The following is a 27,554-nucleotide window of genomic DNA, read 5'->3' as shown; positions in this document are numbered from 1 at the left end:
CAGGAGCAGTCATGTTAGCCTATTACTCATACTTATCAGGCATATAAGACAAGGAAGCAGTAGACGCAGCAAGTGGCAGGAACAAAATGCAAAGCAATGCCCCTCCTTCACCCTTCAGTGCTTGCATCAGTGCTTGCATCAAAAGTCTCTCCAATCAATCCCACTTCCCCCTCCATCCTCAGTTAAACCGTTTCTTCTGCACTTCCTCCTCTGCCTGCGTCACCTCGTATCCATATTCATCCCAGCCCAAATCCATCGTATCCAACTTCTCAACCCGCCGAGTCTCACCGAATCTCAGCTACAGTCCTCCCGTCAACTTGTCCACTCACAAGATCGATTCAATTCAATCCAACCACCGCCTCACTTCTCTTGCCCCAGTACCTCCATCTCGGTCTATTTCAGCCCTCGTCCAGCCCGATCAGCCTCCACCGTGACCTAATTCGTGACACCGGTCACCATCAACATCTCCCACAACCCTGTCCCAAAACTCTTGGCCTGCTTGTCCCACCAACTGACACCACCCTGCACAAGCTAGCCCACACTTGTCTCCGGATTGCTGCATCTCTTCTGGGCAGTCCAGATAGACACACATTCACACACATCCTTTCTCATACCCTCACGAGCCACCCATACACACCCATACACGAGTCACTCCAGTCCTGCCCCAGAACCTGGACCCTGTCTGACACGGCCCTAATCAGCCCTTTTCATCTGAATCTCTTATCCACTCTCCTGACTAGGTGCTTCATATAACTCTCTTCCCTGATGCCGCCCAAAGTCGAAAAGATTGATACTCAGTCGGTTTCTTCTAACAGACCTCCAGTCAATTATTCTGACGTGAGCTTCTTTCCGTTCTGCCCGTTCCCCGCCCCGACCCGCCTGGACCTCTTTTCTTCCTTAGACCGACCCATCTACGCCACACATACCGCACCGCACCTCACCACACCACGTGCTCTTGCTGACTGAATTTGTCTTTATCCTTAGCAGACCCCGACAACTCCTGCCCCCATGTCTGACGAAGAGATCAAGGCGTATAAGGACGTCTTTGCCCTATTTGTACGTATCTCCCAAGATCCACTTTCTTTCTGCCTCGACTCGGTGCTGACCCGCAGGAAAAGGACAAAGATGGAAGTGGTAAGTTGATCGATTGCTTCGACCCCGCCTTTTTCCAAGGCTGTCCCTCCTCCATGTCCATCTCAGCCTTGTCACCGTCCAGCCATTTACAGCACTTGCTCACCTGACTTCAGGTACCATCACTGCCTCTGAACTCGGTGAGATCATGCGCTCTCTGGGTCAAAATCCTTCCGATTCGGAGCTGCAAGACATGGTATGCGCCCACAACTAACCCCTTCTGTGGTATCATCACTCACCCGCCATGACAGATCAACGAGGTTGATGCCGATTCATCTGGCAGCATTGACTTTGACGAGTTCATGAAGATGATGTCCACCACTGTCAAGCCGACCGACTTTGCTCACGAAACTCGTGCTGCCTTCAATGTTTTCGACAAGGATGGCAGCGGCACTATCTCTGCCGACGAATTGCGCCAGGTCATGAAGTCTCTTGGAGAGAACCTGACAGACGAGGAAATCGATGAGATGATCCGCGAGGCAGATAAGGACCGCAATGGCACCATTGATTGTACGTTGCTCATGCTCCCCCGGCCCTTTCTAAGACAGAACCATACTCACAAGTCACTTAGATGAGGAATTCGTTCAGCTCCTCTCCCCGAAATAGAAAATCTGCAAACGAAACCCTTTCAATCTCTGAAGCCGGATTGTCCTCCTCAGGAAGTAGGAAATTCAAGTTGTCCATGTGTGGATCTGATGGCAATGTATCCTTGGTAATCGAGCAATTCAGGAAGGGAATTCGCACTCTCAGTCTTTGCCGAGTTAAAAGCCTATGACGTCCACGAAATGAGATAATTTATTCGACCAAGCCTACGTAGACACAAGCACGACGAACACGACACGATGACAGTGGACTAGCGGCAGAACGTCCCCTAGATTCTTGGGTTGGGTGGACCTGTTAAAACCCAGAGCGACGCCTCGATGTAGCCTTTGTTGATTATCAGCATCAATATATTCATTTCCTCATTCTTTCAGGTTGGATTTATGTTGATTGTATAGTGTATATTGACTTGTACAGCTAATCAGTTGTTTCAGTGCCAACAAAATCTCGGTCCGCTAGCTTTCTTGGATTTCTGGGACGCCGAAGGCCACCCACAATCTTGTCCACATTCTCACCCAATGATCAACCCTCTTTCAATGTCTCCAGACTACTGAAAAAGTCCCTGATAACCATATGACGCAACTGGAGATCAGGCCCTCTCCCCATCAACAAGACATGGAAGTTGGAGAAGTCCTTGATTCCACTCTGGAGGCCGATAAAAATCCGGTGGGGTTTGCTCCAATGCACGGAGTATACTCATCCCTCCAACATTTCTCGATTGACCGAGGTGCCGAAAGTCAATATACTCCAAATTAAAGGCGTTCCATCCGTTCCTGTGCTTGGGTCTTTATGGAACTCAACTCGTACTACATGTGAGAAGTGAACCGTGAGTATATTTCCTATCATCATCTCCTCCTCCGTGAGCTCAGAGACCTTCCTACTGCTCTTGACTACCTGGATTCTATTACCTGGAGAGACTCTCTATCTACCATCTCAGTTGAAGGGCCCGGGAAGGTACTATTGCCAGGTACAGATACAAACATCTTGTTCAAGATAAGTCAGCTCACTTGCCTGGATACCATTCGACATTGCACATCATGCCCTACCGATCACCTTACCCACCCATCGACATCCCCAAATGCAACATCCTATCCTACCTGTTCCCTTCGGATAAGCCGCTCTCGGAGAAACCGTTATGGATCGATGCTGCCAATCCATCCCACAGCTTGTCGCCCGCCCAGATGCTGTTATGGATCAAACGGCTGGCTGCGGGCCTTGACCGAATCGGCGTGGGCGAGTCTCAAGCAATCCTGGTCTTTACTCCCAACCATCTCTATGTCCCAGTCGCATATCTAGCCGCCGCGGGTTCCAAGCGTTTCTTCACCGGCGTCAACCCCATATATACGGTCGGCGAAGCCGCCCTACAGATGAAGACGGTCTCAGCCGCTGTGGTCCTAGTCCATCCGTCACTGCTCGACACAGGCGTCGCCGCCGCCAAGCAAGCCAACATTCCCGCCGACAGAGTCTTTCTCTTCTCCGACACACCGACCGAAACTACCAAGGGGATCAAAGATTGGAGGACCCTGGTCGCATCAGAGGACGAAGCCCGCTCGTGGCAGTGGGACCCATTGGAAGGAGAGGCAGCTCTCAACACCATTGCCACCATCAACTTCTCCAGCGGCACCACAGGCATCCCCAAGGGCGTGTGTATCACCCACCGCAATTTGATCGCCAACGCGAGCCAGTCCATCCACAATAAATACGTGGGCACCCCGTACTCAGGCGACCGGCCTCGACCAGAGCGATGGCTGACCTTTCTACCATTATACCACGCCTACAGCCAACTATGGACCATCAACATTGCATGTAAACTGGGCTTCCCAGCCTACATCATGTCCAAGTTTGTATTTGAGGATTTCCTGAAATACATTCAGAAATACCGCATCACTGAAATGCAGGTCGTGCCACCCATCATTGTCATGTTGGCCAAACGAGCCGAAACAGCCAAATACGACATCAGCAGCGTGAAGCGCATCATCTGCGGAGCAGCCCCCTTGTCAGGCGACCTACAGAATGAAGTAAATCGACGATTCGGACTAACCATCGGTCAAGCTTGGGGCATGACAGAGACGACGTGCGTGGGGATCATGATCCCCGGCGAAACCGACGACAAGACCGGGAGTATCGGACATTTATTACCCAACACGGAAGCGAAGCTAGTAGACGAAGAGGAAAACGAAATCAAAGAGCCCGGAACACCAGGCGAATTATGGCTTCGTGGTCCCCAGATGTTGAAAGCATATTGGAACAATCCCCAAGCCACACGCGACAGTATCACAGCAGAAGGTTGGTTCAAGACCGGCGACGTGGCTGTATGCAAAGACAATAACTGGTGGATCGTCGACCGCAAGAAAGAATTGATCAAGGTGAACGGCCTACAAGTCGCCCCCGCCGAGCTCGAGGCCGTTTTACTCGAACATCCTGACGTTGCTGATGCGGCGGCCGTAGGCATGCTCATTCATGACGAGGAACGGCCTCGTGCGTATGTCGTTCTGCAACCGACGATCAATGCCAATGGGAATAAAGACTTTGAATCCGATATTCAGGCTTTTGTCGCTGCTCGACTCGCGAAACATAAACATCTAACCGGAGGTGTTGTCCTGGTCGATGAGATTCCCAAGTTGGCAAGTGGTAAAATTATTCGGAAGTTGCTCAAGGAATGGGCGAAGAGAGATGCAAAGGCTCTTGAGGGGACTTCGAAGCCAAGGTTGTAAAAGGTAAGGATATGGTTGATACTCATCTAAGTACTTAGATGGTTTGTTGTATTCTGGCGATGTCTGGACTACGATCTACTTAGCTCGTGTCGTGCCCTTGGCTTGTCTATATATGTAGATTGGTTATGTATATACTCTTAGAAAGGCTGGGATTGCGTGGGCAGTGAAGAATGATAGGTTACGTTGGGTTAGATTCGGGTTATTGACTTGGAGTTTGTAAAGTGTCAAGATGGCGATAGAAACGACGTTACATCTAGAGGCTTGAATTAAATATATTCTCCAACTATGTAAGTGCTGAAAATCCTCATTCCATCATCACTTTAAATTAATCCATCAACCCTCCTTCCCCCCCCCTCCCTCTCCCTCTCACTCATCATCATCAATCGTAATCGACTGTCTCAACCGACTCGGCGAATTCGGAGAAGTCGGCGTAATATCTACACCCACATTACCACCCCAAGACCGACGTCTAGCACCAACCGCATGACTAGGTGATATTTGAACTGGACTGACAAGAACTTTTGGCAATTCATCCAGTGCAGGAATATCGGTAAGGATTCCTTCTTCTGAAAGACGTCGTCGACTAGTGCCAGTGGTGGCGGTCGTGGTCGTGGTCGTGGTGGTGGGAGGAGGAGGAGTAGTTCGGACGGTTAAACTGGGTCGTCGTGTCGTTGAGACGGGATGTTCGTGGCGGACGTGGATGTGTGGGTGGGTTGATGGGCTTGTAGGCGTAGTAATGGTAGTAGTAGTAGAAGCTTCATCAAATTGACCATGTTGATCATGATCATGATCACCATGACCATGACCATGACCATTAATGGTGCAACCATTAGATACTGGTCTCAACCCACCATCAACACTACCACTACCACCATCACATTTGCCGGGTAAACACGCTCGAGGTCGACCGTAAAGGTCATCAAAGGTCTTATTTCCCTCTGGTCCATGATTGATACGGAATCCGACATCGATTCCAGTTCCACGTTGTGAATATTGGCTGTTGTCATATGATGATGATGTGAGACTACCAGGTGACATGGTTAACTCGTTCAAGAAGTTTTCCGTTCGATACGGTGAAACCCCCTCGACGAGCGTGTGTGCCAATAAATCGCCGAATAGTTCGCTATGTCGGATGTTGCCCTCTGAGTCGATAGTGGGTTTCGAATTGATGACGGATGTAATGATGGGGTCTGGTTCAATTGTATCAGTGGATGATTTGGGTCTGTTGTGTCTGATTGGAGAGTCAATCTCGGACGCTTCTTCGCTCGTGCTGTCTCGTCTGGTTGAATCGTCTTTATTTGATACACTGCGGTCCAAGCTAGCGATCGAACTTCTTGAGACTGGACTGACCGTCGTTGAATCTTGCTTGTCTCCATCTGAAGCCGCCGAACTCTCTCCTAAATCAGATAACCCAAGAAACTTTCGAATGCGTTCCGATTTTGCAAGCTGGCTATCGATCATGACGGCGTGACGGTACCAGATCCTTGCATTGTTCTTATCACCTCTCAATTCGCAGAAATATCCTCGTAGGAAGTGCTCTTTGCCGACAATCTCTGGGTCTAGCGATTTTTGGGCGGGTAGACCTCTGAACTTGTCCAGTAAGTTGGCAATCTCGGTTTCATTTTCTGTGGCTTTCAATGCTTGTTCTCCAATGGGAGAGTCGAGCCCGGCTTCTCGAATGATCAAAAGAAGTTGTACGCGGTTGAGAAGGGATGTGGCATATAGTTGAGTTACTTGTCGATGAAGTTCAGAGAGGCGAGCCCGGCGGGTAGGTGAGGCGGTTGCCATTCTGGATTCTAGATTCTGGATTCTGGATTCTGGATTGATTGGGGGAGATCTTGGTTGAGCAGATCCAGAAAAGATCATCTGATGCGATGGGACGATATGGGAATGGTGGTGAAATACACTTCCAATGTGCTCGCCAAATACGATTGTAAAGAAAAAAGGGGGAGAGGTTATTGGTCTTTGTCTTGTAGCTGTCACCGCATGCAGAGTGTTTCTGTCAACAAAGAAATAATTTGAATAGGTGGTCTCTAGAGCCGGATGGTAGATCTCACCCTCTCTCCTTTGTTCAGGACAATGATTTACTTGCAAGTCCAGACTAGCTTGATCAGCGTGCAAGACCCTCACCACGCCTGTCTCGCCTTGGATCAAACTTGACATCCATGGTCAGAGGCGAGACATCCACGGCCATGTTTCGCTGGCTCAAGAACCTTCCAAGAAGTGTTTGAGTCAAACACGCGGCCAGCCCTGAAGATCAACTGAGTCCTTCCAAGTGCCCTATGATGGATCTCACTCGGACTTCTTTGCCTCTCCGGCACTGGTCGTATTAGGACCTCCACTGCTCGCTGCTGGTGTTGCTGAACTGTCGGCATTCGACCCAGCATCTCCACCTCCCTGCCCTCCCTGTCCGCCGCGGCGTCCTTTCCCTCCACGGTTACCACCTTTGCCACCCTGTCCTGAACCTCTCGCAGAGCCCTTGTTGCTGTTTGAGCTTCCGGCTCCCTTCCCACCGCGTCCGCCACCTCGACCTTGCGCCTTTGAACCCTGTGCTTCTTTGCCTGCTGCAGCCGCTGTGCTCGTTGTTGAGGTTGCTTCTGGCAGAATTCCGGAATTGCTGGGAGTAGAGGGTGCTGTCGAATCAGCAGTTTTGCTTGCAGCAGCTTGAGTGAGATCTGCGCTATTAGGTCTTGCGGCTTTTGACTCGATATTTGTGGCTTTGCCGCCTTCTCCTTTTTGCTTCTGTTGTCCACCTCCCCTCTTCCCGCCACCTTGCGAGTTCTTGTTCTCCAATACCGTCACTTGTCCACTGCCCACTTTGACTGGACTTGCTGCCATGGCTTTCTTCAATGCTTCTGCTTCACCGAAGTCGATATATGCCAGACCCTTTTTCTTGTCAATCTCACATCGTGTGATAGTTCCGAATTCCTTAAAACTGGTCTGTAAAGCTTCTTCCGTGATGCCTTGCGAGGCATTGGCGTGCTTGAGGAAAGCTGACTTTGCCCCTTGAGAGGGTTGAGCTGCAGCCTTGGTAGTTCGTTGCGCAGGGGTTGCATTTGCAGCCTTTGTGGATGTGGCTGTTGACGCTGCGCTTGTCGTACGTGATGCTCTGGGTCCAGTTGGCGGCGTTGGGGTCGTCGGTGTTGCTGGAACAGAGTCTTTGTTCTTTTCTTTCTTCTCAGTGAGACTCTCCGTGGTTGTTGGCTTTGTGGCCCCAGTTGCTTTGCTAGAGGCGCCAGAGTCTGCTCCAGTGCTGCTCGTAGCTCCAGCCTTAGATGCCCTCTCTCGTTGAGTCTTGTTCTCCTTGGCTACAAGTCCTAGATCGCGTTGGAGCATGCGTGCAGCTGCATTGGCACTGCCTCTTTCTCGTTCACGTTTGGTCGAAGGTGTCGCTTGTGCCGAGGTCTCTTTTGAAGATTGCTTCGAGTCTGACTTGGTCGATGTTTGCTTTCCAGCTTGGGCTGCAGCCACTGACCTGTTGACTGCTTTGACCGCATCCTGGGTGGCCTTGGCGACCTTGTCCTTGTCTGCTGGGGGATTGTTCTTCCCTTTGATGATGACAGTGGACCGACTCTCGGATTTGGAGACTTTGGCCTCTTTGGCTTCGCGGGATTTGGTCGCCTTGGCTTGAGAGGCTTCCTTTGCCTTGTTGGCTTTCTTCTCCTTGATATATTGTATGAGTGGAGTCGTGGACACCTTGTCAGCTTTGACGTCTGATGCATCAGCCCCATTAGCAGCTCCTTTGGTGATGGGTTCAGTCAAGCTTTGCAAAAAGTCAATAAATTCCTGGTCTTGATCAATCGTGCCCTGTCGGCCGTCATGTCGAATTCGTCCACTGGGAGTCTTGTTGTAAGGAGCAAACTCGAGTGAAGGGGGTCCAAGAAGGCAGGCATCCTTGCTAGTGTTTTTGGCATCCAAGAAGGAAGACTGCTTAACCACGACAGACAGTTCCTCCAGGAGACTTTGGTCCTTTACTTTCAAGTAAGCTCTGGAAGGCCGAGATGGCTTTGCGGGACTGGGAGATATTAGTCAACTGTCAGGAAGACGGAGAAAGAACTGACTCATTTGAAATCTTCCCCTCTTTAAAGGCAGCCCAGTCAATCTTCCCAGCGCCAACTTTCCAAGCCTGGCCCAGACAATTCCAGAATTCCGTCTCAGTCAATCCTGGTGGGAGACGACGAATGATGAGTCGGGACTTGGGGGCTGGATTCCTCGAGGAAGGTTTAGCTGCTGCGGTAGGCGTAGTAGTCTTTCTGGCTGCAGCGTTGACAGGCAAGACACCGCCAGAGCGGCCTTTGGAGGAGTTGGACATTGTTGTAAGCCAGGAAACAACGAGGGAACGGGACTAGGTTTTGTGCTTGTCTAGAGATGCGGGACTGGGAGAATCTCCCAACAACAGGCACGGACAAAATCAGATAGGCAGAGGATACGGGGCAAAGAAGGAAGACTCATGAAGAAGTGATGGGTTAGAGTGAGTGAATATAAAACACAGTGACGATATTAAAGAATATCGAATATCTTCAGATTGATTCCTGGTTCTTGATATCATCCCCGGAATTAAGTTGTCCCGTTGAAGGACCTTGATCACGATCACGTGAGCGGCGCCTCCATCTTGAAACTCGTGCGGATTTGGCAGCAACAAGTGCGCAACCTCAACCTCATCGATCCCTACGACGCCTCTTCACTGTCATTCACCTCCTTTGCGTTTGCCAGATTACCGTCTTGACTCGCCTCGTCTTTCTGTTAAACCCGACTGCTCACTGTCTTCTAGATCTCCTCCCCCCCTCACCTCCTTGTTCCCCTCAATCAATCTCATATCCGCGTCGGCATCAACATCCACGCTTCTAAGAAAACGCACACCCCCATCAAGAACCATCTTTCCACTCTATACCGACAGCACGTGGAGAGGTGATAGCAAACGCAAACGCATGTGATTCTTTTTCACAGTCACATTCCCAGTCGTCAAGGTGCCGCGACACTCTCTATCCCACCCCCTCCTTTGTTGCCCAGTTCAACAATCACTCCCGGACCTGGTCGTCTCGATATAGCCTCCCCTCACCGTCACCATGGCGGGCACGGTCAAGGTTCCAATTCCTGGACCGGCTCGGTTAAAGAGATCTGCAGGTCCAGATGAATGGCTGGAAGCCGCGAAGAATTGCAAATATCTCTCTGAATACCACATGAAGCAACTTTGTGAGATTGTAAAAGAGTACATGATGGAAGGTATGCCGCGTTGCAATCTGTGTGATTAGGAGTGATCTGATGAAACCAATAGAGTCCAACATCCAACCTGTTTCTACACCCGTGACCATTTGCGGTGACATCCACGGGCAATTCTACGATCTACTCGAGCTCTTCCGAGTTGCTGGTGGCATGCCCAACGAATCCGCTCCGGAAGCACCTGTCACTCCAGCCAACATCATCACATCTGCCGACATTGAACCGCCTTCGACGATTACGAACCCGAAATTGAAGAAGAAACTCAAGCTCGGAGGGGCCGAGCATCCTGACACACCGAGCGAGAAAAGTGAAATCAGTGACGCCGAGGAGATTCCTTCGTCTCAACAATCGGTAATTGAAGACGAAAGGTCCGAGTCTGGAAACGTGATTTCGCGAAAACAGAATGCCAATTTCATCTTCTTGGGCGACTATGTGGACCGGGGATACTTCTCTTTGGAAACACTGACGCTACTGTTGTGCTTGAAGGCCAAATATCCAGAAAAGATCACGTTGGTGCGGGGCAATCATGAATCTCGACAAATTACACAAGTTTATGGTTTTTACGAAGAGTGTGTACAGAAATATGGAAACACGTCAGTATGGAAGGCGTGCTGCCAGGTCTTTGACTTTATGACATTGGGGGCGATTGTGGATGGCAAGGTGTTGTGTGTGCACGGTGGGCTGTCGCCCGAGATCCGAACGTTGGACCAGGTGCGAGTGGTTGCCCGTGCACAGGAAATCCCACATGAAGGTGCTTTTTGTGATCTGGTGTGGTCGGATCCCGAAGACGTCGAGACGTGGGCAGTCTCACCACGAGGGGCCGGTTGGCTGTTTGGAGATCGAGTCAGTCAAGAGTTCTGCCATGTCAACGGTCTCAACCTGATCGCACGAGCACATCAACTGGTGAACGAAGGATACAAGTACCATTTCAAGAGTCAAGACGTGGTCACGGTCTGGAGTGCACCAAACTACTGCTATCGCTGCGGCAATCTGGCGTCAGTGTGCGAAGTGGGCGAGGATATGAATCCGAGCTTCAAGCTATTCAGCGCGGTCAAGGATGAACTCCGGCACGTTCCCGCCTCCAGAGGGGGTCGCAATGAATATTTTCTCTAATGGATTGTGGATGGAGCCAGGGATCGAGAAACAAAGCCTGGAGAGCGAAGGATATCCACACAGGCGAGGATAGGAATGGGCCAGCGACTGGGTCTAACCTTTTGCCAGCATTGCACGGCGTTTCTATTGGCATCACGAGATATATCATTGTACATTACTGCAAATGCCGACAGAGCCCTGTGCATGCAAGGACACGGGGAATTATTGTTCCTGTGTTATTGCGGATAGATGATGGCGCCACTGAGGCAAGATGGTTGGTTATCATCGAAGCATGAGCTTGCTGACAGCGCCACCAACGCCAACAATGGCGTGCATGTTGCTTGAGCGGGGCAATGAGCTATGACAGAAGAAGAAACGGGATGACTTTGATGAAATTGCATCGTCTTTCTGTGTGTCCTTTGAGTAAATAAATCTTTGATATGGGAGGGGAGGGGGAGGGGGTTTTTCAGTGACGATCAGGTGATTCGATGATCAGGTGATCAGGTGGCCAGAGAGTAATGGATTGATGAGGCAAGGACGACTTATACAGGTCACCGAGCCCTCAATCGCTCTTGCCCATGTTGCAGTAGATTTATATGTCTGAATGCGGATGATGAGGCAACCACGTGACGTGAGTCGGGGAGACTAGTTCCTCTCCGATATATGATCTCCCATGTGGAGATGACTTCTTCAAACAACTTGATATCGCCAGTTTTCTTACTACATTTACTCCAATTTGAGTCATGAGAAGGTACCAGGGAGGGGGTTAGACGAATTTCGTATATTGATTCATGTTATGTTCGCAAAGGAAATCTCCTTTTCTTTCGAGTTTGTTGCCATTAGCCACCTACAACTTCACGACCAAGACTAGACACCAAGTCGCTCGCCAACTACTTTTCCACCACACACACGCGAGGCTACCCATGAACCATGCGGACGACGTTGGCTTTGCTCTCAGCACATATTCCCAAATCAACCTCTAACCAGTCACTCATTCGTATCAGCAATGGCACATTTTATCGAGATCATCCCTCGCTCGATCCTGACACTGTCTCGTCCAACCCACCTCTCTACCCAGGGTTGACATTTACTCTCCCTGCCACTCCCCTCTCCGAGCGGAGGGCAGGATCAAGAAGAGACCAGCATTGGGCAGTCATCTCTCCGACAGACAGTACAACCTTCCTAGAGCTTCTTCGAGGCAGCCATCTCTGCTTCCCGCCCGAGGCACGATCGTTCCCTTACCTGTCATCAGAAGAGGTCGACCGTCGAGATCACCGACTCCGCGTCCCCTCACGCGCTATTCAATATGTCGGTTTCAATGCCACCAAGGGCCAATCCTCGCCAGGCGGAGTTCGAGGTGCCTACCTGAGTGCTCGGTACGAGAGTCGCCGTGAGGAAACTGACTGGACTCTTCTCCAATATCTCAAAGGCGAGACTGAGCTTAATCCAGATGAGGTCTCGGCACAAGAGCGACACGTCGATGATGCATTCTTGCAGAAGGTCATGTCGGACTTGCGCCTGCACAAGCTTGCCGATATGCCTGTCAGTCATTTGAGCAACGGGCAGACGAGGAGATCACGAATTGCCAAAGCTTTGTTGGGCAAGCCAGAACTCCTGCTGCTAGATGAACCTTTCATGGGCCTCGATCCTCCGACCTCGGTGACCCTCTCACCCATCTTGCGCGACCTAGCCTACAAATCTTCACCTCTCTTGCTGCTGGGTCTACGGCCACAGGATCCTATTCCAGATTGGATCACTCATCTTGTCATTCTCGGGCATAATCACACCATGCCTCTCCAGGGCCCCGCCCCCCACGTTCTCTTTCAACTGCACAGATGGACCGAGTTGTATTCCAAGCATCACTCCGCACAAACACACTCTGAAAATCCAAATGATGCTCTTGCACAAGAGTTTGTGAAAAGCATGACCAAGGCATTCGGCCCGCCACCTCTCGGTGTAGGCGATATTTTGTCTCAAACAGGTATCCGTCGACACCCCGTCTATGCCGAGTTGAATGCCGGACCAAACTACTTCCTCTCAGATGGTGCTGTGGACGTTTCCAAGGTATCATCGCCTGCTGAAAAACGAGCCGCAGATGCCGCCAGGGAGAAGCCCTTGGGTCGCAGGACCCCTACCGACTGGCTCGCACTCATGACCTCTCCACCCTCTGGTCTCCTGGAAAAGGTCACCCAGGCTCAAGTCACCGCTTCGTCTACGTCGAGCCAACAAGACCCCAGCTCCTGGGACGCTCAGTCCACAAAGATCCAACCCACTGAGCCAAGTCCAACTGCAAAAGGTCAACCTCTTATCGAGCTATCCTCAGTCATCGTACGATACGGCAGCAAAACAGTACTCGGTCATCCACCCCCACAACCCGGCTACGACACACCTGGTCTCAACATGACCATTCGACAAGGCACACGACTCGCCCTCCTCGGTCCCAACGGATCAGGAAAGACCACGCTCCTCAGTCTCTTGACTTCCGACCATCCGCAATCCTACAGCCTACCCATCCAGTTCTTTGGCCGCAGCAGACTCCCCACACCAGGTCAGCCGGGACTGTCCCTGTGGGAAATCCAGAACCGAATTGGTCATTCCAGTCCCGAAATCCACGCTTTCTTTCCCAAACACTTGACCGTCCGTCGCGTCCTCGAAAGTGCATGGGCCGAGACATTCGCTGGGAAACCATCATTGACGCAAGAACGAGAATCCCTCGTCGATGCTTTCTTACGCTGGTGGGCACCTGAATTGCGTCAAACGAGTAGTGTTGACAACGATGCAACAAATTCCCACATCCCCGACGACGACCTCATCTGGTCAACAGACAAAACACACCATACATACGGCCAACTTCCATTCCCCGCCCAACGGCTCCTGTTACTCCTGCGCGCTATCATTAAACAACCAGATATAATTATCCTCGACGAGGCATTCTCAGGCCTATCAGCCGAAACGAGGGATAAAGCCATGCGGTGGTTGGAGTTTGGACAAGCCGACACTCAATTTCCGCGTCGAGACGATGAACATGTCTTTAATGGGTTGACGCCCGCGCAAGCATTGGTTGTCGTGTCGCATGTTAAAGAGGAGATTCCTCCGATGGTCGACGAGTGGCTGCGTCTCCCGGGCGAGGACGAAGTGTATGAGTCTGGTAAGGGTGTTGAGGGCGGTTTTGTTGCCAGAGGAGGGATCAGTACGCCGGATGGGTGGAGACGGGTTTGGGGAGTGTGAAGATCAGGTTCTTTTGTATACTAGAATCTAGGATCTAGAATCTGCTGGTTTGTAGAAACATGATACACGTCGAAAACAGTTAGGTACGGTCAAGTTAAGAGAACATCATGTCATTCGTAGATTGCAAACTGTAAATATCTGAATCTTCTCGTTAAATGGCTTCAAATGTGACTCAATTCACGTAAAGTAATCGTGTCCTCCGTCTAGATAAGCCACCCACCCCATCGTTCCATTCCATCCGTAAGCCTAACCAAAAAGGACGTCGCCGCCACCGAAATAGTAGAGACCTCAATTCCGGCATAGATCCCATGAACCCGGAACCCAAGGTAGAGCAGGGTATCGACGCTTCTGCGCCATGCAAAAACATCTCCCCCTCATTCCAGAACCGATCGATCACGTGCACTACTGGATCGATCAGGAATCATATGATAAGGAATGCTGAAAGCTGAAGCACTACTGGCCTGACTTCGGACGCTCGATTGTCGTTTCAGCTGCCGTGACATGACAACACTATTTGTGTTGCTATGCTGTGATTGATGGCTGCCGCTTTGTCGCGACATGTCCGGCGAATCTCGGTCTTGTCTAAACGACTGTCTTGGTGAAGACAATGGTATGGGAAAACTCGACAAGGATATCTCGCCGGGACTTGGTGGCACTGGTGCGTGGTTCAGATATCGAGGCAGGACTTGACCGTTCACATTGGGACGAGCCGAATCAATATCTTGACCATCATTGAGAATCGAAGGACCAGGACCATTCGTGTCCAGCTGGATCCGCGGTTTGTCTTGAGTAGTCCGACGATAGTTTGTGCCAGGGGCTGACGAGTTTGGATCCATATTCGAGTTCACACTGGTGGTGAGGCTGTGATAGGAAGTCCGCGGTCTGCCGTCATCGCTAGAAGCTGATGTCGCGGCGCTGTTCCTCTTGTCGGTGGATGTCGGTGAAGTAGTCCTGGCCTGAGCAAAGATGGAAGATGGGGCAACAGGTTTGCCGTCGCTCAGGGATGAATGATGCCGTTGGGTCCTGGAAGGCTGCTTCGCTGGCGGAGGGTGAGGCTGCGAGAGAAAATTCTCATTCAAGCTCTGCTGAAGACGGACCAAAGCTGCTCTTGCGTCTGCCTGCTTCTGGGCGAATTCCGCTTCGTCGAACGTCGATCGGTAGATGGCCGGTGCCTTGGCTACCTTGCGATTTGAATGAGCAGAATCGTGACTTGTTGTCCGGCTTGCTGTGGTCACTTGAGCTGGCCGCTTGGGCTTGTTCTGCAGGCTGGGCTCAAAATCTTCGGGAACACTTTCCAAGATAGGCTTGCTGGGGGTGACTGCAAAATCCCGAGCGGTCACGCCGAAGCTTCTACTCGGATCGACAAAGTCTATGGAATGAAGGCTTTCAGGTGTCATTTGAATGACCGGTTGACTTTGAGGCGTAACTAAGGCATCCGGAACTTCGGTGTGGTCTTGTGTGCCGACGTCTGTGGGATTGGAAATGCTCTTGTTCCTAACAGGGTTATTGTCTCCATCGCTTAGGCCATTCACACCATTTGGCATCGATCCCAGGCTCTCTGATGTAGTTCCACTCACAGGCGAATGCTCTTCTGTTGTGATTGGGTGTTGGAGCTGGTGGGACACCTCGGATTCTCTTGCGTCATTCGAAACGAGTGGGTCTTGGCCATTAGACTCCACGGAGTTGACGGATGGAAGTTCACGAGCAAGATCGTCCATGAGCTGCTGGTCAATAAATATACTCTTCCGAGGCTCGAAAGTGGCGATGGTATTGATGGGGGAGAAAGCGATGGTCACCGAGTTCGAAGGTGCACCCTGGTTGGGCCCCGGCTGATCTGAAACAAGTTTCCGAGGTGTTTGAGACACATAAGCGTCAGGGGCTTGGACAGGGACATTTGGAACGGTGCCTTCAAACATGTCTGGTGACCTGAAGGAGTTGGGCTGTCCCATGGGGTCATGCCTGATAACGGGGGACACCACCGCAGGGTGCATTCTTTTCATGGTGTCAGTTTTGGCACTCTCCAATATGGGACTTGAACTGTAGGTAGACTCGGGAGATAGCTCTGAAAAAACTTCGGAATCGTCACCAGTCAAATCCATGATGGTGCGGTTTGTCAGATTGATGGTTCTCTTGACGGAAGAGGTGTTGCTCATGGCAGACGGAGGTCGTCCCGAACGCTCGGAGCCATGAGCATACTCCCCATTTTCATCTGGCCTGGTGACGGGGCGTCGAGAGTTGGAGGTGGCTGAATGGTACTGGACTAACTCTGATTGGGAGAGGACATAATTACGAAGACTTTCACTGCGAGCGGCTTCGTGAGAGCGACCACTGTGTAATGTATGAGGTCCAACGAGCTGTCGGTGAGGGTACGACGAGACTTTGGCAAATGACCTAGAAGTCTTTTCACCTGGTAAGTGGCCATTGACCCTGTCGATATGATCGCTGGTGAGAGGCCGGGCTGGTGAAGAGATAAAAGATTCGTTGTGAGAGCTTCTGGGAGGTGGGGGACCATAGTTGCTGTCGGTATGGGCTTGTGAGTGTTGAGAGACAGAAGGGGAGAAATCTGAGAAGCCGACAAAGGGATCCTCGTCAGAGATCAGGACCGGGCCTCCGCGTTGATCCAGGGCCGTTCGCTTTGTGGAATTGATTGCGATTGGATCTCGATCGTCCAGATAGATGGGATAGGAAGAACGGGACAAATCGACAATGTCGCCGGGGAGAGGAGGATAAGCATTACGAGCTGCGACATCCTCTTGAAACTTCGCGGATTCTCGGTAAGGATAGCGGGGACTTGTATGGGCGATGCGACTGAAGTCGAGGTTCCTCTCGGCAATGTCTTCGTTATAGACACGTGGGCTGGCGGGTTTGGAGATGGAAAAGATATCGACTGATCTGGGCGATTTGGGTTGCATCTGATCTCTCGAGTACTTTTCGGTCGGTCGCTTATAGTCCTGTTCGGGTTGGGCGACAACAACGGAATCGGCGGCACGGTTCACGGCGGTCATGAGGCTGCCGCTTCCAGCAGTTCCTGGCCTGGAAGGAGCCGTAGACGGTCTCGAGACACCGACCAACATTGGCTGCTTCCTGTTACCCGAGGAAGGGCGGAAGGCGTCAGTGCTGGCTTGGTGGAGGAGTTTGGATGAGCCATTGCGTATGGATGGACCGGTAGACTGAGGTACAGTCTGGGATGCTGGATTGAGTGGACTGCTGTGGTTTGAGTGATTGATTCGCAGGTTCTTCAGGGTTGGATCAGCGGAACTGTCATGACCCTTGCTCCTTCTGCGAATCCACAATCTTCTCAGGCCCGTATCCATGGCTCAGATGCGCTTGCATTCCCAGGAGGGGTACGATTATACACAAGTCATGACAAGTCTTGGATTGTGTCCCATCAGGCATGGTAGGAGTGCTTCAAACAGTAGAAGTATTGAGAGGAGGATTCATTCAGCTTCGAGTCGACATGTGGAGGGGTTGGTGGTAGGTATAGGTCGAAGGATGCGAAGATGACGTGGGGCGGGAGGAGAACAGAAAGCCGAAATGAGGGAGAGGAAGAAGATGGTCTGTTGTCAGGACCAGTGGGAGATAAATGGCCTTGTCGTCGGTGTCAATTGAGGAGAGGGTCTGGGTCCAGGATGGCGTGCAGAGGCAGCGGCGAGGGCTGGATTTGAGGAAATCGGCGGCGTGCAGTGAAGTGCCGTGCAGTTGTGGAGGGATTGATAGAAAGATTGACAGACTTCCGGTGCGAGGTTGATTTCGCAAAGAGGAAAACAAACGTGGCGCGTAGAGACAGTCAGGACATGACCGGTTGATATCGTATTAGTGGCTGGCGGGTCGACAAAAAGATGTGCAGGTGTCAAGGCACCGACGCGACAGAGTGGAGGCTTTGAAATGGCCCGCGGCGTTGAGTGGGTATGGGCTTTGGCAGAGGCTGGTTCGAAGCAGCAGTATTAGCAGGTGGTCTGAGACAACGGGAAGGTGATGAAGAGGCTCCAGATGCGAGCCTCTCTGCTTAGAGAGGAGGATGCCAAAGAGAGCGTCCAGTAGGATATAGATTGACGCTGGGATGGCGTCGAGATGAAGAAGAGCTTCTTCAACTTGTCAGAATCAGGTGCAACGGTAAGAGGCAAGCGCCACTTACATTATGGCTGGCAGTTGCCAATGACGAATGAATGTATGAAGAAAGTGCCGCGCAATTGCAACTTGAGCTCGACTTCTTGGATCCGCGGGGCCTTACCGTGCCTACTTAGGCCTACTAAGGCCGACTTAGGCAGGGAGTGTGGGAGTTTAGGGGCCACTGAGCCACTAGGATTCACTCCCAAGGACTAAGTAGGTCACTAAGTGGTAGGTCGCCTGTGCAGATACGAGCATGCATCCGCCGGGAGCGTCCTCTTCTGGGTCGTGAGGGGGCCAAATGGGCGTTTCATGGAGCTTTATCCGCCTACGAATACGCCTATCCAACCCTATCTTCAAGCATGTGGACCCCCGAAGCGGCCGGGGCATGCTTTATAATGGACGATCAACCGCCAATCGATGTTCCTGATTGGAGGTTACAAACCTTGATCATCATCACCCATCCTCAGAGATCCAGTATGCAGGAGATTTCTCAAACTCTACAGTAGTGTTACAGTATGGGCAGACACCGACTTTGCTGGTGCTATTTTTTAGGCCCAAGATCAGCAGTTGTTCACTCCAAATCGAGAATGATACTTCAAATTATCCTTGGGAAAAAAGAATTGGCTCCGTGTCAGGTCTCTGATGTTGAAAAAGTCTCCGTTGATGTGCATCATGTGGGTGATGTGCGTCGGTCGACACAAAAAGGGCGAGCCAAACAAAATAAGAGGGCTGGAGATACCGTGCGTATACGAGGACGTTTGCTTGCGTCGGACAATTTAATATCGATGGGTACGAGTATGTGCGTAGAAAACCTGAGAACCTGACCCCAGATCAAGAGCCGAGGGGCCCGTTAATTGGTCCCAAGGGGCCTTCTTTTAGTTGGAAAGGAAGTGTAAGGAGAAGCGGAGGGCGGCTGGTCAAATCCTGGCCCGAAATAGCGGGACCAAGCCTAAAGGATGCCTAGAATATGCAGACTTCTGGTCGTCAAACTCCCCTGAATCCCCCAAGGCGGTGGCTCGTATTGGGATTGGGCCGCGGGAGTGACTTCTCGCGCCTGCATCTGCATCTGCATACCTACTAGGAATCCAATCCATCTAAGTACCTGGTATCTACCAAGGTAGGTATGTACTGCTCCCGTGATCGTGATGCGTAGGTCTGTGATCCACTCATCGGGTTTCCCATACCAATGGTTCGTCTTTGACATGATAGCCAAAATTCATGTTCACCTAGGCCGTGACTACTTTGGATTTGTCTCTTTCTCATTTATTCACCCTCTCGAATTGAAAATTTAGTAATAGACGATTAAAGCATTCAAGTCATGTTTACCTACAACCATTATATCCGAGTCTGGCTCATCCACCCTCCCAATTCCTCTCAACTCCCAAAAGCCTTGTCAAAATCCGTCAAGGTAAATCTGTACTTGACCTTGTTGTTACTGACACGCGACACCGCCTCTGCACACCCCTTTTCCGAGATGGGGATAGTCTCCACCATGGGGAATAGTTTCTTCTCTGCTGCCAGCTTCAACATGGCCAGACACTCAGGTCGATTGCCAATGTGGCTGGCACCAATAGAACTTCCATTGCTCATAAACATCTGCGGCTTGATTGCGGGGAGCGCCTCATCCGGCAGACCGACTTGATGGAATGTGGCGTTGACCTTGCAGAGAGAAAGATATTTGGCAATGTCGAACTTGTGCGTCATGTCTGCCGTGTTGAGGACGAAATCAAATGCAAATGCATATGGTTCCTCCCAACCATCTTCAGAGCTGATGACAAAGTTTTTGGCTCCCAGCTTCAGCGCATCCTCCTTTTTACCAGGGGAATGAGAGATGACTGTCACTTCGGCGCCCAAGGCGTTGGCCCACATGACGGCAAAGTGACCCAAACCCCCCAGCCCGACGATTGCCACCTTCTTCCCTTCCTTGACTCCTGCCCGGACGAGGGGTGACCATGTGGTCAAGCCCGCACATAACATGGGAGCGGCTAAATGGGAAGGGATCTCGTCAGGGATGGGAAAGGTAAAGTATTCGTGGGCTCGAATGTGCGATGCATATCCGCCTTGTGATACTGTCTCGTCTGGATCCTCGCTCTTGGGATACGGTGCGCCGTATGTGTCAACCATGTGGGGGCAGTAGTTTTCATTGTCTGTTTTGCATTGCTGACACTTTAAGCATGCCCAGATCTGTGCGCCGACGCCGACACGATCACCCACTTTGACCGTCTTGACTTCGTTGCCGACTTTGACTGCATGTCCGACAATTTCGTGACCCACGCAAATGGGCAAGGGAGCGTCGCCCCAGCCACCGTTGATGGTGTGTACGTCGGACCCGCAGACGCCGCAGCATTCGATCTTGATGTCGATGTCATGGTCACCAAACTTCTTGGGTTTGAACTAGAGAGAAACAGTCAGTTGCCATCGAAGCAGACTCTCTAGAGCGTCAAGTATAGGTACCTCTTGCTTTTTGAACTCAGTCCATTTCTTCTGGTCCTCGATCATGAACCCTTGGAACTGTTCTGGATAACCCATGTTTGTTGGTGAGGGTGAGGGTGCACGAATCAAACCTGAAATGTACGTGTACTTGTACTCCTAGTGTAAGAGCCGTAGAGATCCAAAGTCGAGGGCTACACCAAAGAACGAATATAAACGAAGCAATTATAAAAATCCAACGGACCAAAGTTAAACACCATTTAAATACATCATGACCAGCTTACCTGCACCACGTAATCTGTTGAACCAGCAAAAATCATGGTAACGTTGACGAACCTCACCTACGCCATGATGTAAGAATTGCTGTCGGCAATCTGTTTATGACCTCAGAGTTTCCACCTTTTTGATGTGTGGTTCCCGCCCGGAAGTCGAGTCCGTGCGGGCGATCCTTTTGATGTCAGGAAGTGGGCGAATAATTGGGATTCAGGGTAGTTTAAGCTCAAGGCTATGATTTACCGCACCATTCAAAAGCGTGGGAACTATTAAGCAATAAGGTAAGCAAGGAAGATCTGGGTTCTGTTTTGCACTAGACATACGAATGCAGTGCATAGGACGATAGAGACATCGTCAAGACGAGGTGGTTCTCGTGGATCTTTAATCTTCTCAGGACAATCATTCCTGTTGAGAAATGAATAAAATAGTCGCAGTCGCCATTTTGCTGTCCACGTGTCCATGTGCTTCAAAGACTGGGCAAGCACGCATCATGTCACGTCGATCACACCTTCCTTCAACTGCAGGTGGCTGGCAAGGCAGGAGCGACTGTTCACATTTTTTCCAAAATCAAAAAAGACCTTCTACGGAACTTCAGGCCGACTACCACGAATGACCCAGGAAACTGCAAATGTGAGAGGTGTGCATCATAGGTATATTGAACAGCGTCACCTCCAGCATATCAAACAGAGTTTCATCCAGCACCTCCATCCCCGAAATGCTCGCTCTCGCCGGCATCCTCAATGCTAGTGATCTTACTTAATGTCTCGCCCAGGCCCGGGCTCTCCTCTTGAGCAGCAGAGCCAACGCCCGCCATTGATGTACATGCTTTGTCCAGGAGTGCCTTGACCTGTTGTGCAACCGTGCCACAGCCCCATCGCCGACCTGGATCACGCTCAATCATCCCTCGGATGCAATCGACTAGTTGGTCTCCTGTGCCTGGCTGGTGGCCTTCGGCATCAACCTTGGCTGCTAATCCTACAGGGAGTCGTCCTTGTTGCAAGCCTTGGAGTACGTGCATTCGTTCTGTCCGCGTTGCGCAACACCAAATAAGCTCAACTAGGATCACGCCCATAGCGAAGACGTCGAGCTTCTCGTCCACCACGGCTGCCCGGCCTTTGGCCCTTGCTTCACGAAACACCGGTGGTCGATAGTACTCTGTGCCAACTGCTTTGGACGCTGGGGTGTCCACATCCGAGTCTCGCGCTAATTGTGCCACCAGTCCAAAATCTCCGATCCGTGGATTGACAAAATATGGACTGTGCTTTCCACAAGCGGTGCAAGTTCCAACGTCGAAGAAACCGTCAGGCACTAGAGATTCGCTCGCCAGGTCCATGCCGGCTAGGAACACGTTGCTAGGTTTGATATCTCGGTGTACAAGTCCTTTGGCGTGGATATATTGCAGTCCACACAGGATTCCCATCAGTATTCTCAGTGCAGGGATCAAGTGGAAGCAGTGTCGGGGTATGTCCCTGGTCCCTGAGCCTGCCGCCGTGTCCAATCCTGTATGCGAGTCTGTGGGTGTTGCAGGTGCGAGATGCTGCGCTAGTGTTGTTGGGTATAGCGACATCTGCACATAAAGGACATAGACCGAAGAGTCCTGTATGCCATCTCTTAAATTTGTAGGCCTCTGTACAGCGTTGCCATCGGAAAAGATCTCAGAAGGCCGTGCCGACGATGTCATCGAGTCATTCTCGCTAGGCTGTGCAGATACCGGGAAATTGGTGGCCAGTTTCCTCGACGGTGAGCCATGGCCATGTGTGAGAGCTTCCTCGTGGCTATCTAGTTCGAACACAACATCGTCACTTTTATCGACCGCTCTGATGTCGCGTGGCGGAGAATGTCGAAGCCCAATTGATCTGGCCGAGTCAATCCCCGACGGAGATGCCACTGCTGCTTCGAGAAGCCGTCTTCCTTGGACTGTCAAGCTGGGGGTTTTTTGCGGTCCATAAGCACCCGGGTTGGATGATTCCTCCTTGGGATCCTCGATCCAGGTGGCATGATATCTGACGATGTTGTTATGCTCCAGCTGTGCCAGGGCTTGCACTTCTCGGAGAATATTTTCTAATTCCCTATGTCCGGATTCTCTATACCTTCGAGATAGTCGGGGGCTAAGGGGAATCTTCTTGACAGCATATTCCTTTTGGTCAAAGAGGTTGTGCGTATGATAGACCGCGCCGAAACCACCTCGACCCAAGAACTTTATCTGTTGGAAACTTGATTCATAGTGGCTTGGCCGTGGAGAGGGAGAAGAAAAGACCATGTCAGAGTAAGGTGAAGGTACTTGGGCATTCCTCCCATGGAGAGACAAGCTGGCCATAGATTGCTGAAGGCCTTGGGCAAAAGATTGGACCGGATTGCCTTGACGAGTGACCGCCAGGGCCTGTTCAGTTGATCGACGCTGTACTTGGTTTGTTTGTTGCAACAGATGGTCACTTTGAATGCTGCTCAAAGCTAAGTTTTCTACTCCTGCCAAGTACGTCGCTCTTGCTTGCATGCTAGCTGCACTTTCACCCGCAGATGAGGGCGTGATCCAACCATTGCGGGCCAAAGGCTGGCTTGCCCGCTGAAATAGCTGTTGGGCAAGTGGTTGTATCTCAGGGGAATGGCGAGTGAAGTTCCTTCCCGGGTGGGCCTTGTTCATCTCTTCACAGGCACGATTTCGAACAAAGTCTTCGAGCAGGGCTGAAAGAAGCATGTTTCGATGTTGATCGACAGCGCCGTAGCCTGCGGAGACTCCATCCTGAACATCACCCGTCGAGATGCTGCCATTGCTGGATATGGACTCGGTGGTAAAGTTCTCAGCTGCCTCTTGACTCACGCCGTTCTCACCAACGCCAGTATCCGGTTCAGAGTCATCGGTGTCAGAACTTGAGCTGTCATCAGTAGGTCGACGGAAGAAGCCGGAACCCATGCCTTCATTTGACAGGCTCGTTGGTCACCAAACAGTGGTTAGTTGAATGGATTTTGAGAACATAACAGGTGCTGTTGGACCTATCCGTCGTCTGATGTGTTTGATTGACGTTGTTCTGATATCGTGGCGCCCAAAGCGCTGGGCGAAACCATAGGTCTGAAGGGAGGAGAAAAGACAAAATGATCAGAGACGAAGGGTGATACTGTTCGCGTAAGCCTGAGAATATGTAAAGAGCCGATCAATGCAAAGAGATGGGACCTGTTGACCTGATCATGCCAGGTGTAGATTCAGCCTTGTCAACGGTTTCTTGGCACGTCCGGCACCAGTTTCGATGACTTTCGATGTGTGCACAACGACCAAAAGGGCGTGGGAGAAGTCAAGGTTACTGGTGCAGATGCGGGCCGTAATGAGATGTGAATCGCTGCATGTGAATCTTTGATTGTTTAAGGGCGTGAGGTGAAATTCAGAGTGATGACTCAGTCGCCAAGGTTTGCCTTATCGTCGGTTGATGGCTGCTGAGATGAGGGAGAAGTACTTGACTCGAGAGCGGCACAGTAAGTAGGAGAAGTACAATGAGTAATTGGTGCCTTATTTGGTACCCTACAGAGCATCATCTGCTACCTGTTAGACAGACCCATGAGACCTCACCACCATGACCACGAATACCAGAGGTGACACTGGCTACAGGGAACTACAGAGGCACAAGAGGTCAACAATAGGCAAAGTGCGGGGTTGGAGCCTATCTGGAAGCTGCCAAGCCAACCTTTGGGTGCGAGCCTCCATGGCCCTTGCCTTCCGTTTGCCCCGGAAGTCCCATGGCGCGTGCCTTCCCAAGCCCCAAGGGTCCACGTCCAATATCGACACCAACACTGACGCAAAGACGTCTCAGAATCCCCTCACTCTCAACCTTCTGGCAATTTTCATATCAGTCGTCCTTCTCTACACTCCATCTCTTCTTGTAGGAGATAATTGCAGGTCATCACCTACCTGTGGTTTGTCTCGTGCTCTGGGCTCCGGCACCTGGTCCCTCGACAAGACGGAGCCAGGTGTCCCAGACGAGAACACTGCTACTGATTGCCCAGTCCCATTGAGCTACATGCCAAGTGTAGGTCAAATATCATCCTGAGCCGAATCCAACGACTTCAATTAGCTTCCAGTACTGTCAGAGCTACTATGGCTGCCCCGATTGATCCCAGTCAGGATCCACTGGTGGCTGCTCTGCCCCCCGCCACCGATTATGTGACTTATTTGACTCTTTTGGAATATCAATTGACCTCTGAAAACTTGCCCACTCTGACGAGGTTGCTGACTGAAGATGATGGCACTCTGGCCGAAGAAATTGGCTGGGACCTCTTGAAGCTTGTCCTTCGTCTTTTGGTCAAAACCCCCCCCGAGGCAAACCGTTGCCTAGAGATCATCAGTCGCAGGGGCAACCCACGTGAAGTGGTGGTTCGAGTCGCTGAAGAACTGGAGCAGCTTGGTGAAACTGCAATTGAAACTCCCTGGAACGAACAAGAAGACGACAATGAAGGTGATCAGTTGCCAACTTTTGCGGGAGAGGCTCCTCGCGTCCATCTTGGAGACATGACGCTGGACGGCATGAAGCAGGACAAGCAGCAAACCCCCCCAGCAACCAAACCTCAATCCGTTAGTCCTGCCAACTTGCCCTCAGATACAGACGTCAATTCCTTGAAGTTTACAGCACTTGTTCGGATGCTGGGTATTTTGCATCCTAGGATCAAGACTCAGTACCCTAGTCGATTCTTGGCCACTTCTCTTCCAGCCGCCCTAGGAGCCTACCGACATATTCCAATCACGGAAGCCACCACCATATCTTTCCTGGATATGTTGGAGAAACTCGCCGCTGAAAGTCGACCTCCTCTTCCTCCCCGAGCGAGCGCCACTCAAGTTCCAACCACTGCCTCCCAAGCTGAGGGTGGCTCAGAGTCAGCAAATGTTGCCGTGCTACCAGATCCGGAGTCCAATGCGGAAAAGAACGACAAAGGCGTCAATTCACCCTCCCCGGAGGAAAAAGTCATTGTCACTCGATTACTGCAGGCCGTACTTTTGGAAGTTCTGGACGAGTATCTATCCTCTTTCACGACCCTGGACGATCCCTCCATGTCCTGGACCAGTCGTCTGCGAGAGCAATTCGAGCCAAAGAGGGTTGTTCCCACCAAGACTACAGAAACAAAACGTTTTGAGAACAGTCCAGATCTGAAACAAAGAGACGCCATTCTTATGCAGTTGGGAAAGCTGAGCAAACTTCTTGGCTTCGGAGCATTTGAAGAGGTGAAAAAGCTCGGTCATGATGATGATGATGACACACAAGAAATCCATGACCCAGAGCATCAAGTCTCCGAATATCCCACTACCCCGAGTCAGATCCCGCTGCCTGCCAACGGAATCATCTTCTTATGTGCATCCCAGTTGTACCTGGACTCCCAGGCACCATACTCGACCCTCCCACTTCCTGTCATTGCTCACTTGATCGATCATACCGCCCCACTCTCTGCATCACCGACCATACCAAATCCCGCATTGCTGGATTCTCTCTTGTCACTACTCTACAGAAAGACAGTTGTCTCAGGGGATGCCGAGATAAGTTCATCCTCGGACTCCCGATTGTCTCACGCCAAGTTCCTCCTCCTCTTGAGTACCCTAACCCAGCTCTTCACCATCACGCCCTGGGCCGACCTCCGCGACTCGCTCCACTACGTGGCAACCAAATTGCTCCATGCTTACCCTGAATCCGCTACGAGACTGCAAGTGGTGGCTCAGACTGTGCAAGGTAGCACATTGAGCTCCAACTGGGATGAGGTGGAAGAAGAGCCAACCCCTGTGCCTGGCATCGATGAAGAAACAGGTCTTACCAGAAGCATTTCAGCTTTGCAACCAAACCCCATTCCCTTGGCTCCTCCCCAACAACTGGGCGTCTTGAGATCTGTTGGAGTGGACTGGCTCAAGGATGAGTTTTTGACTCGGCTTCGACAAGAGAGCCCAGACGCCAAAAAAGGGCTGGGACTTGACCTTCTTGCCGACGGGGAACATGAATTCTCATCAGCAAGAACTCAGATCCTGGACGTTCTTCTTCCGGACGATCTGCCATCATTAGCGTCCATAGCCAAAACCCATGCATCAACCACCTCATCGGCACACGATGAGGACGATTCTGTGTCCGATTTTCTCTTGAATATACCTTTTTACATTTCGACCTTGAACCTACTCTACGTCGTGGCACCGCAACTTTCGTCTGAAAAATTTGTCGAATTCACCCGCCGCGCGAGGGGATTTGTCAAGACTCTCAATTCGTCACTTGAGTACCTGAGCTCAATTCTGAAGCAGATTGGGGATACTGGGGATAACCAGGGGCAGGACAACTACCTTTTAGAAAGCTTGGGAGACGTCAATGCTTTGCAGGATTCGCTCCAACGTGTGGTGGCGATATCGAACCTTTCAAGTTAAGATCGGGCGAGGACAATGGTGCACAGCCTGTTCTCGAGGCAATATGTATTTGGAAGGAACATGATTTGACTGTGTTGGAATCATCGAAACGCCAGAACTGTGACTTTCGACAGACGATGGATTGATTTGTTGTTGGTTGGCTACCACATTCTCTTTGCTTCTGTAAGATGAATCAGAAATTGATATTGTTGACGAAGTCATTGACTCCAAGTGCGGTGCATACTTCTTCCGAGCTTGATCGAAGCGTCGGCCGAACGAGAACAAGGTTTCAAGGGGTGCAGACAAGCGGCAGCACAGGACGACATGTTGGTCATGGACGAGCTCACATAATATGGACAAGCAAGAAAGCGGATCGCCATGAACCAAATGAAAGCAGATTG

The 27,554-nt window shown here is 51.2% G+C and overlaps 9 protein-coding genes across 10 annotated transcripts; 5 read left to right on the top strand and 4 right to left on the bottom strand.

The window, feature by feature from the left end:
* The first annotated feature begins 78 nt into the window (after positions 1 to 78).
* Positions 79 to 2,162, top strand: PV10_05027. 2 transcript variants are annotated; one of them, XM_016369628.1, is made up of 6 exons: positions 79 to 837; positions 988 to 1,056; positions 1,119 to 1,134; positions 1,248 to 1,327; positions 1,383 to 1,641; positions 1,703 to 2,162. In XM_016369628.1, the coding sequence occupies exons 1-6, from the start codon at positions 766 to 768 to the stop codon at positions 1,735 to 1,737; spliced, it is 531 nt and encodes a 176-aa protein (XP_016225416.1). In that variant the 5' UTR covers positions 79 to 765; the 3' UTR covers positions 1,738 to 2,162. The 2 variants fall into 2 exon arrangements, with proteins under 2 accessions (XP_016225416.1, XP_016225417.1); XM_016369629.1 differs by having other exon boundaries at positions 79 to 1,056.
* A 318-nt stretch (positions 2,163 to 2,480) lies between these two features.
* PV10_05026 (uncharacterized protein) lies at positions 2,481 to 4,684 on the top strand. Its single transcript, XM_016369627.1, has one exon. The coding sequence runs from the start codon at positions 2,769 to 2,771 to the stop codon at positions 4,443 to 4,445; it is 1,677 nt and encodes a 558-aa protein (XP_016225415.1). The 5' UTR covers positions 2,481 to 2,768; the 3' UTR covers positions 4,446 to 4,684.
* A 127-nt stretch (positions 4,685 to 4,811) lies between these two features.
* PV10_05025 (uncharacterized protein) lies at positions 4,812 to 6,233 on the bottom strand (the record flags this gene model as incomplete). Its single annotated transcript, XM_016369626.1, has 1 exon — positions 4,812 to 6,233. One exon carries the CDS (start codon positions 6,231 to 6,233, stop codon positions 4,812 to 4,814), a length of 1,422 nt encoding a protein of 473 aa, XP_016225414.1.
* A 186-nt stretch (positions 6,234 to 6,419) lies between these two features.
* PV10_05024 (uncharacterized protein) lies at positions 6,420 to 8,926 on the bottom strand. Its single transcript, XM_016369625.1, has 2 exons — positions 8,507 to 8,926; positions 6,420 to 8,460 (listed from the first exon to the last, which is right to left on the bottom strand). Exons 1-2 carry the CDS (start codon positions 8,755 to 8,757, stop codon positions 6,738 to 6,740), a joined length of 1,974 nt encoding a protein of 657 aa, XP_016225413.1. The 5' UTR covers positions 8,758 to 8,926; the 3' UTR covers positions 6,420 to 6,737.
* A 186-nt stretch (positions 8,927 to 9,112) lies between these two features.
* Positions 9,113 to 11,202, top strand: PV10_05023 (serine/threonine-protein phosphatase). Its single transcript, XM_016369624.1, has 2 exons — positions 9,113 to 9,668; positions 9,721 to 11,202. The coding sequence occupies exons 1-2, from the start codon at positions 9,512 to 9,514 to the stop codon at positions 10,776 to 10,778; spliced, it is 1,215 nt and encodes a 404-aa protein (XP_016225412.1). The 5' UTR covers positions 9,113 to 9,511; the 3' UTR covers positions 10,779 to 11,202.
* A 167-nt stretch (positions 11,203 to 11,369) lies between these two features.
* On the top strand, positions 11,370 to 14,074 carry PV10_05022 (uncharacterized protein). The gene has a single exon (XM_016369623.1). The coding sequence runs from the start codon at positions 11,688 to 11,690 to the stop codon at positions 13,983 to 13,985; it is 2,298 nt and encodes a 765-aa protein (XP_016225411.1). The 5' UTR covers positions 11,370 to 11,687; the 3' UTR covers positions 13,986 to 14,074.
* Positions 14,075 to 14,082: 8 nt separating this feature from the next.
* PV10_05021 (uncharacterized protein) lies at positions 14,083 to 18,126 on the bottom strand. The gene has a single exon (XM_016369622.1). It carries the CDS (start codon positions 17,297 to 17,299, stop codon positions 14,360 to 14,362), a length of 2,940 nt encoding a protein of 979 aa, XP_016225410.1. The 5' UTR covers positions 17,300 to 18,126; the 3' UTR covers positions 14,083 to 14,359.
* A 3,233-nt stretch (positions 18,127 to 21,359) lies between these two features.
* On the bottom strand, positions 21,360 to 24,247 carry PV10_05020 (uncharacterized protein). The gene has a single exon (XM_016369621.1). It carries the CDS (start codon positions 23,707 to 23,709, stop codon positions 21,490 to 21,492), a length of 2,220 nt encoding a protein of 739 aa, XP_016225409.1. The 5' UTR covers positions 23,710 to 24,247; the 3' UTR covers positions 21,360 to 21,489.
* Positions 24,248 to 24,558: 311 nt separating this feature from the next.
* On the top strand, positions 24,559 to 27,532 carry PV10_05019 (uncharacterized protein). Its single transcript, XM_016369620.1, has one exon. The coding sequence runs from the start codon at positions 24,883 to 24,885 to the stop codon at positions 27,172 to 27,174; it is 2,292 nt and encodes a 763-aa protein (XP_016225408.1). The 5' UTR covers positions 24,559 to 24,882; the 3' UTR covers positions 27,175 to 27,532.
* The last annotated feature ends 22 nt before the right edge of the window (positions 27,533 to 27,554 follow it).

Source organism: Exophiala mesophila, assembly GCF_000836275.1.
Source record: "Exophiala mesophila strain CBS 40295 unplaced genomic scaffold supercont1.3, whole genome shotgun sequence".
NCBI lineage: Eukaryota > Fungi > Ascomycota > Eurotiomycetes > Chaetothyriales > Herpotrichiellaceae > Exophiala > Exophiala mesophila.
The sequence above is the reverse complement of the archived record's forward strand: the minus strand, read 5'-3'. Positions and strand labels throughout refer to the sequence as shown.

Bases quoted from the DNA above. Each gene is read 5' to 3' on its own strand.
- PV10_05027 (XM_016369628.1), top strand. From the start codon at position 766: ATGCCGCCCAAAGTCGAAAAGATTGATACTCAGTCGGTTTCTTCTAAC. The intron at 1,328-1,382 runs GTATGCGCCCAC...CCGCCATGACAG, and splicing joins ATTCGGAGCTGCAAGACATG to ATCAACGAGGTTGATGCCGA. The intron at 1,642-1,702 runs GTACGTTGCTCA...CAAGTCACTTAG, and splicing joins CCGCAATGGCACCATTGATT to ATGAGGAATTCGTTCAGCTC.
- PV10_05026 (XM_016369627.1), top strand. From the start codon at position 2,769: ATGCCCTACCGATCACCTTACCCACCCATCGACATCCCCAAATGCAAC.
- PV10_05024 (XM_016369625.1), bottom strand. From the start codon at position 8,757: ATGTCCAACTCCTCCAAAGGCCGCTCTGGCGGTGTCTTGCCTGTCAAC. The intron at 8,461-8,506 runs GTCAGTTCTTTC...AATATCTCCCAG, and splicing joins GAGGGGAAGATTTCAAATGA to TCCCGCAAAGCCATCTCGGC.
- PV10_05023 (XM_016369624.1), top strand. From the start codon at position 9,512: ATGGCGGGCACGGTCAAGGTTCCAATTCCTGGACCGGCTCGGTTAAAG. The intron at 9,669-9,720 runs GTATGCCGCGTT...TGAAACCAATAG, and splicing joins AAAAGAGTACATGATGGAAG to AGTCCAACATCCAACCTGTT.
- PV10_05022 (XM_016369623.1), top strand. From the start codon at position 11,688: ATGCGGACGACGTTGGCTTTGCTCTCAGCACATATTCCCAAATCAACC.
- PV10_05021 (XM_016369622.1), bottom strand. From the start codon at position 17,299: ATGGATACGGGCCTGAGAAGATTGTGGATTCGCAGAAGGAGCAAGGGT.
- PV10_05020 (XM_016369621.1), bottom strand. From the start codon at position 23,709: ATGGGTTCCGGCTTCTTCCGTCGACCTACTGATGACAGCTCAAGTTCT.
- PV10_05019 (XM_016369620.1), top strand. From the start codon at position 24,883: ATGGCTGCCCCGATTGATCCCAGTCAGGATCCACTGGTGGCTGCTCTG.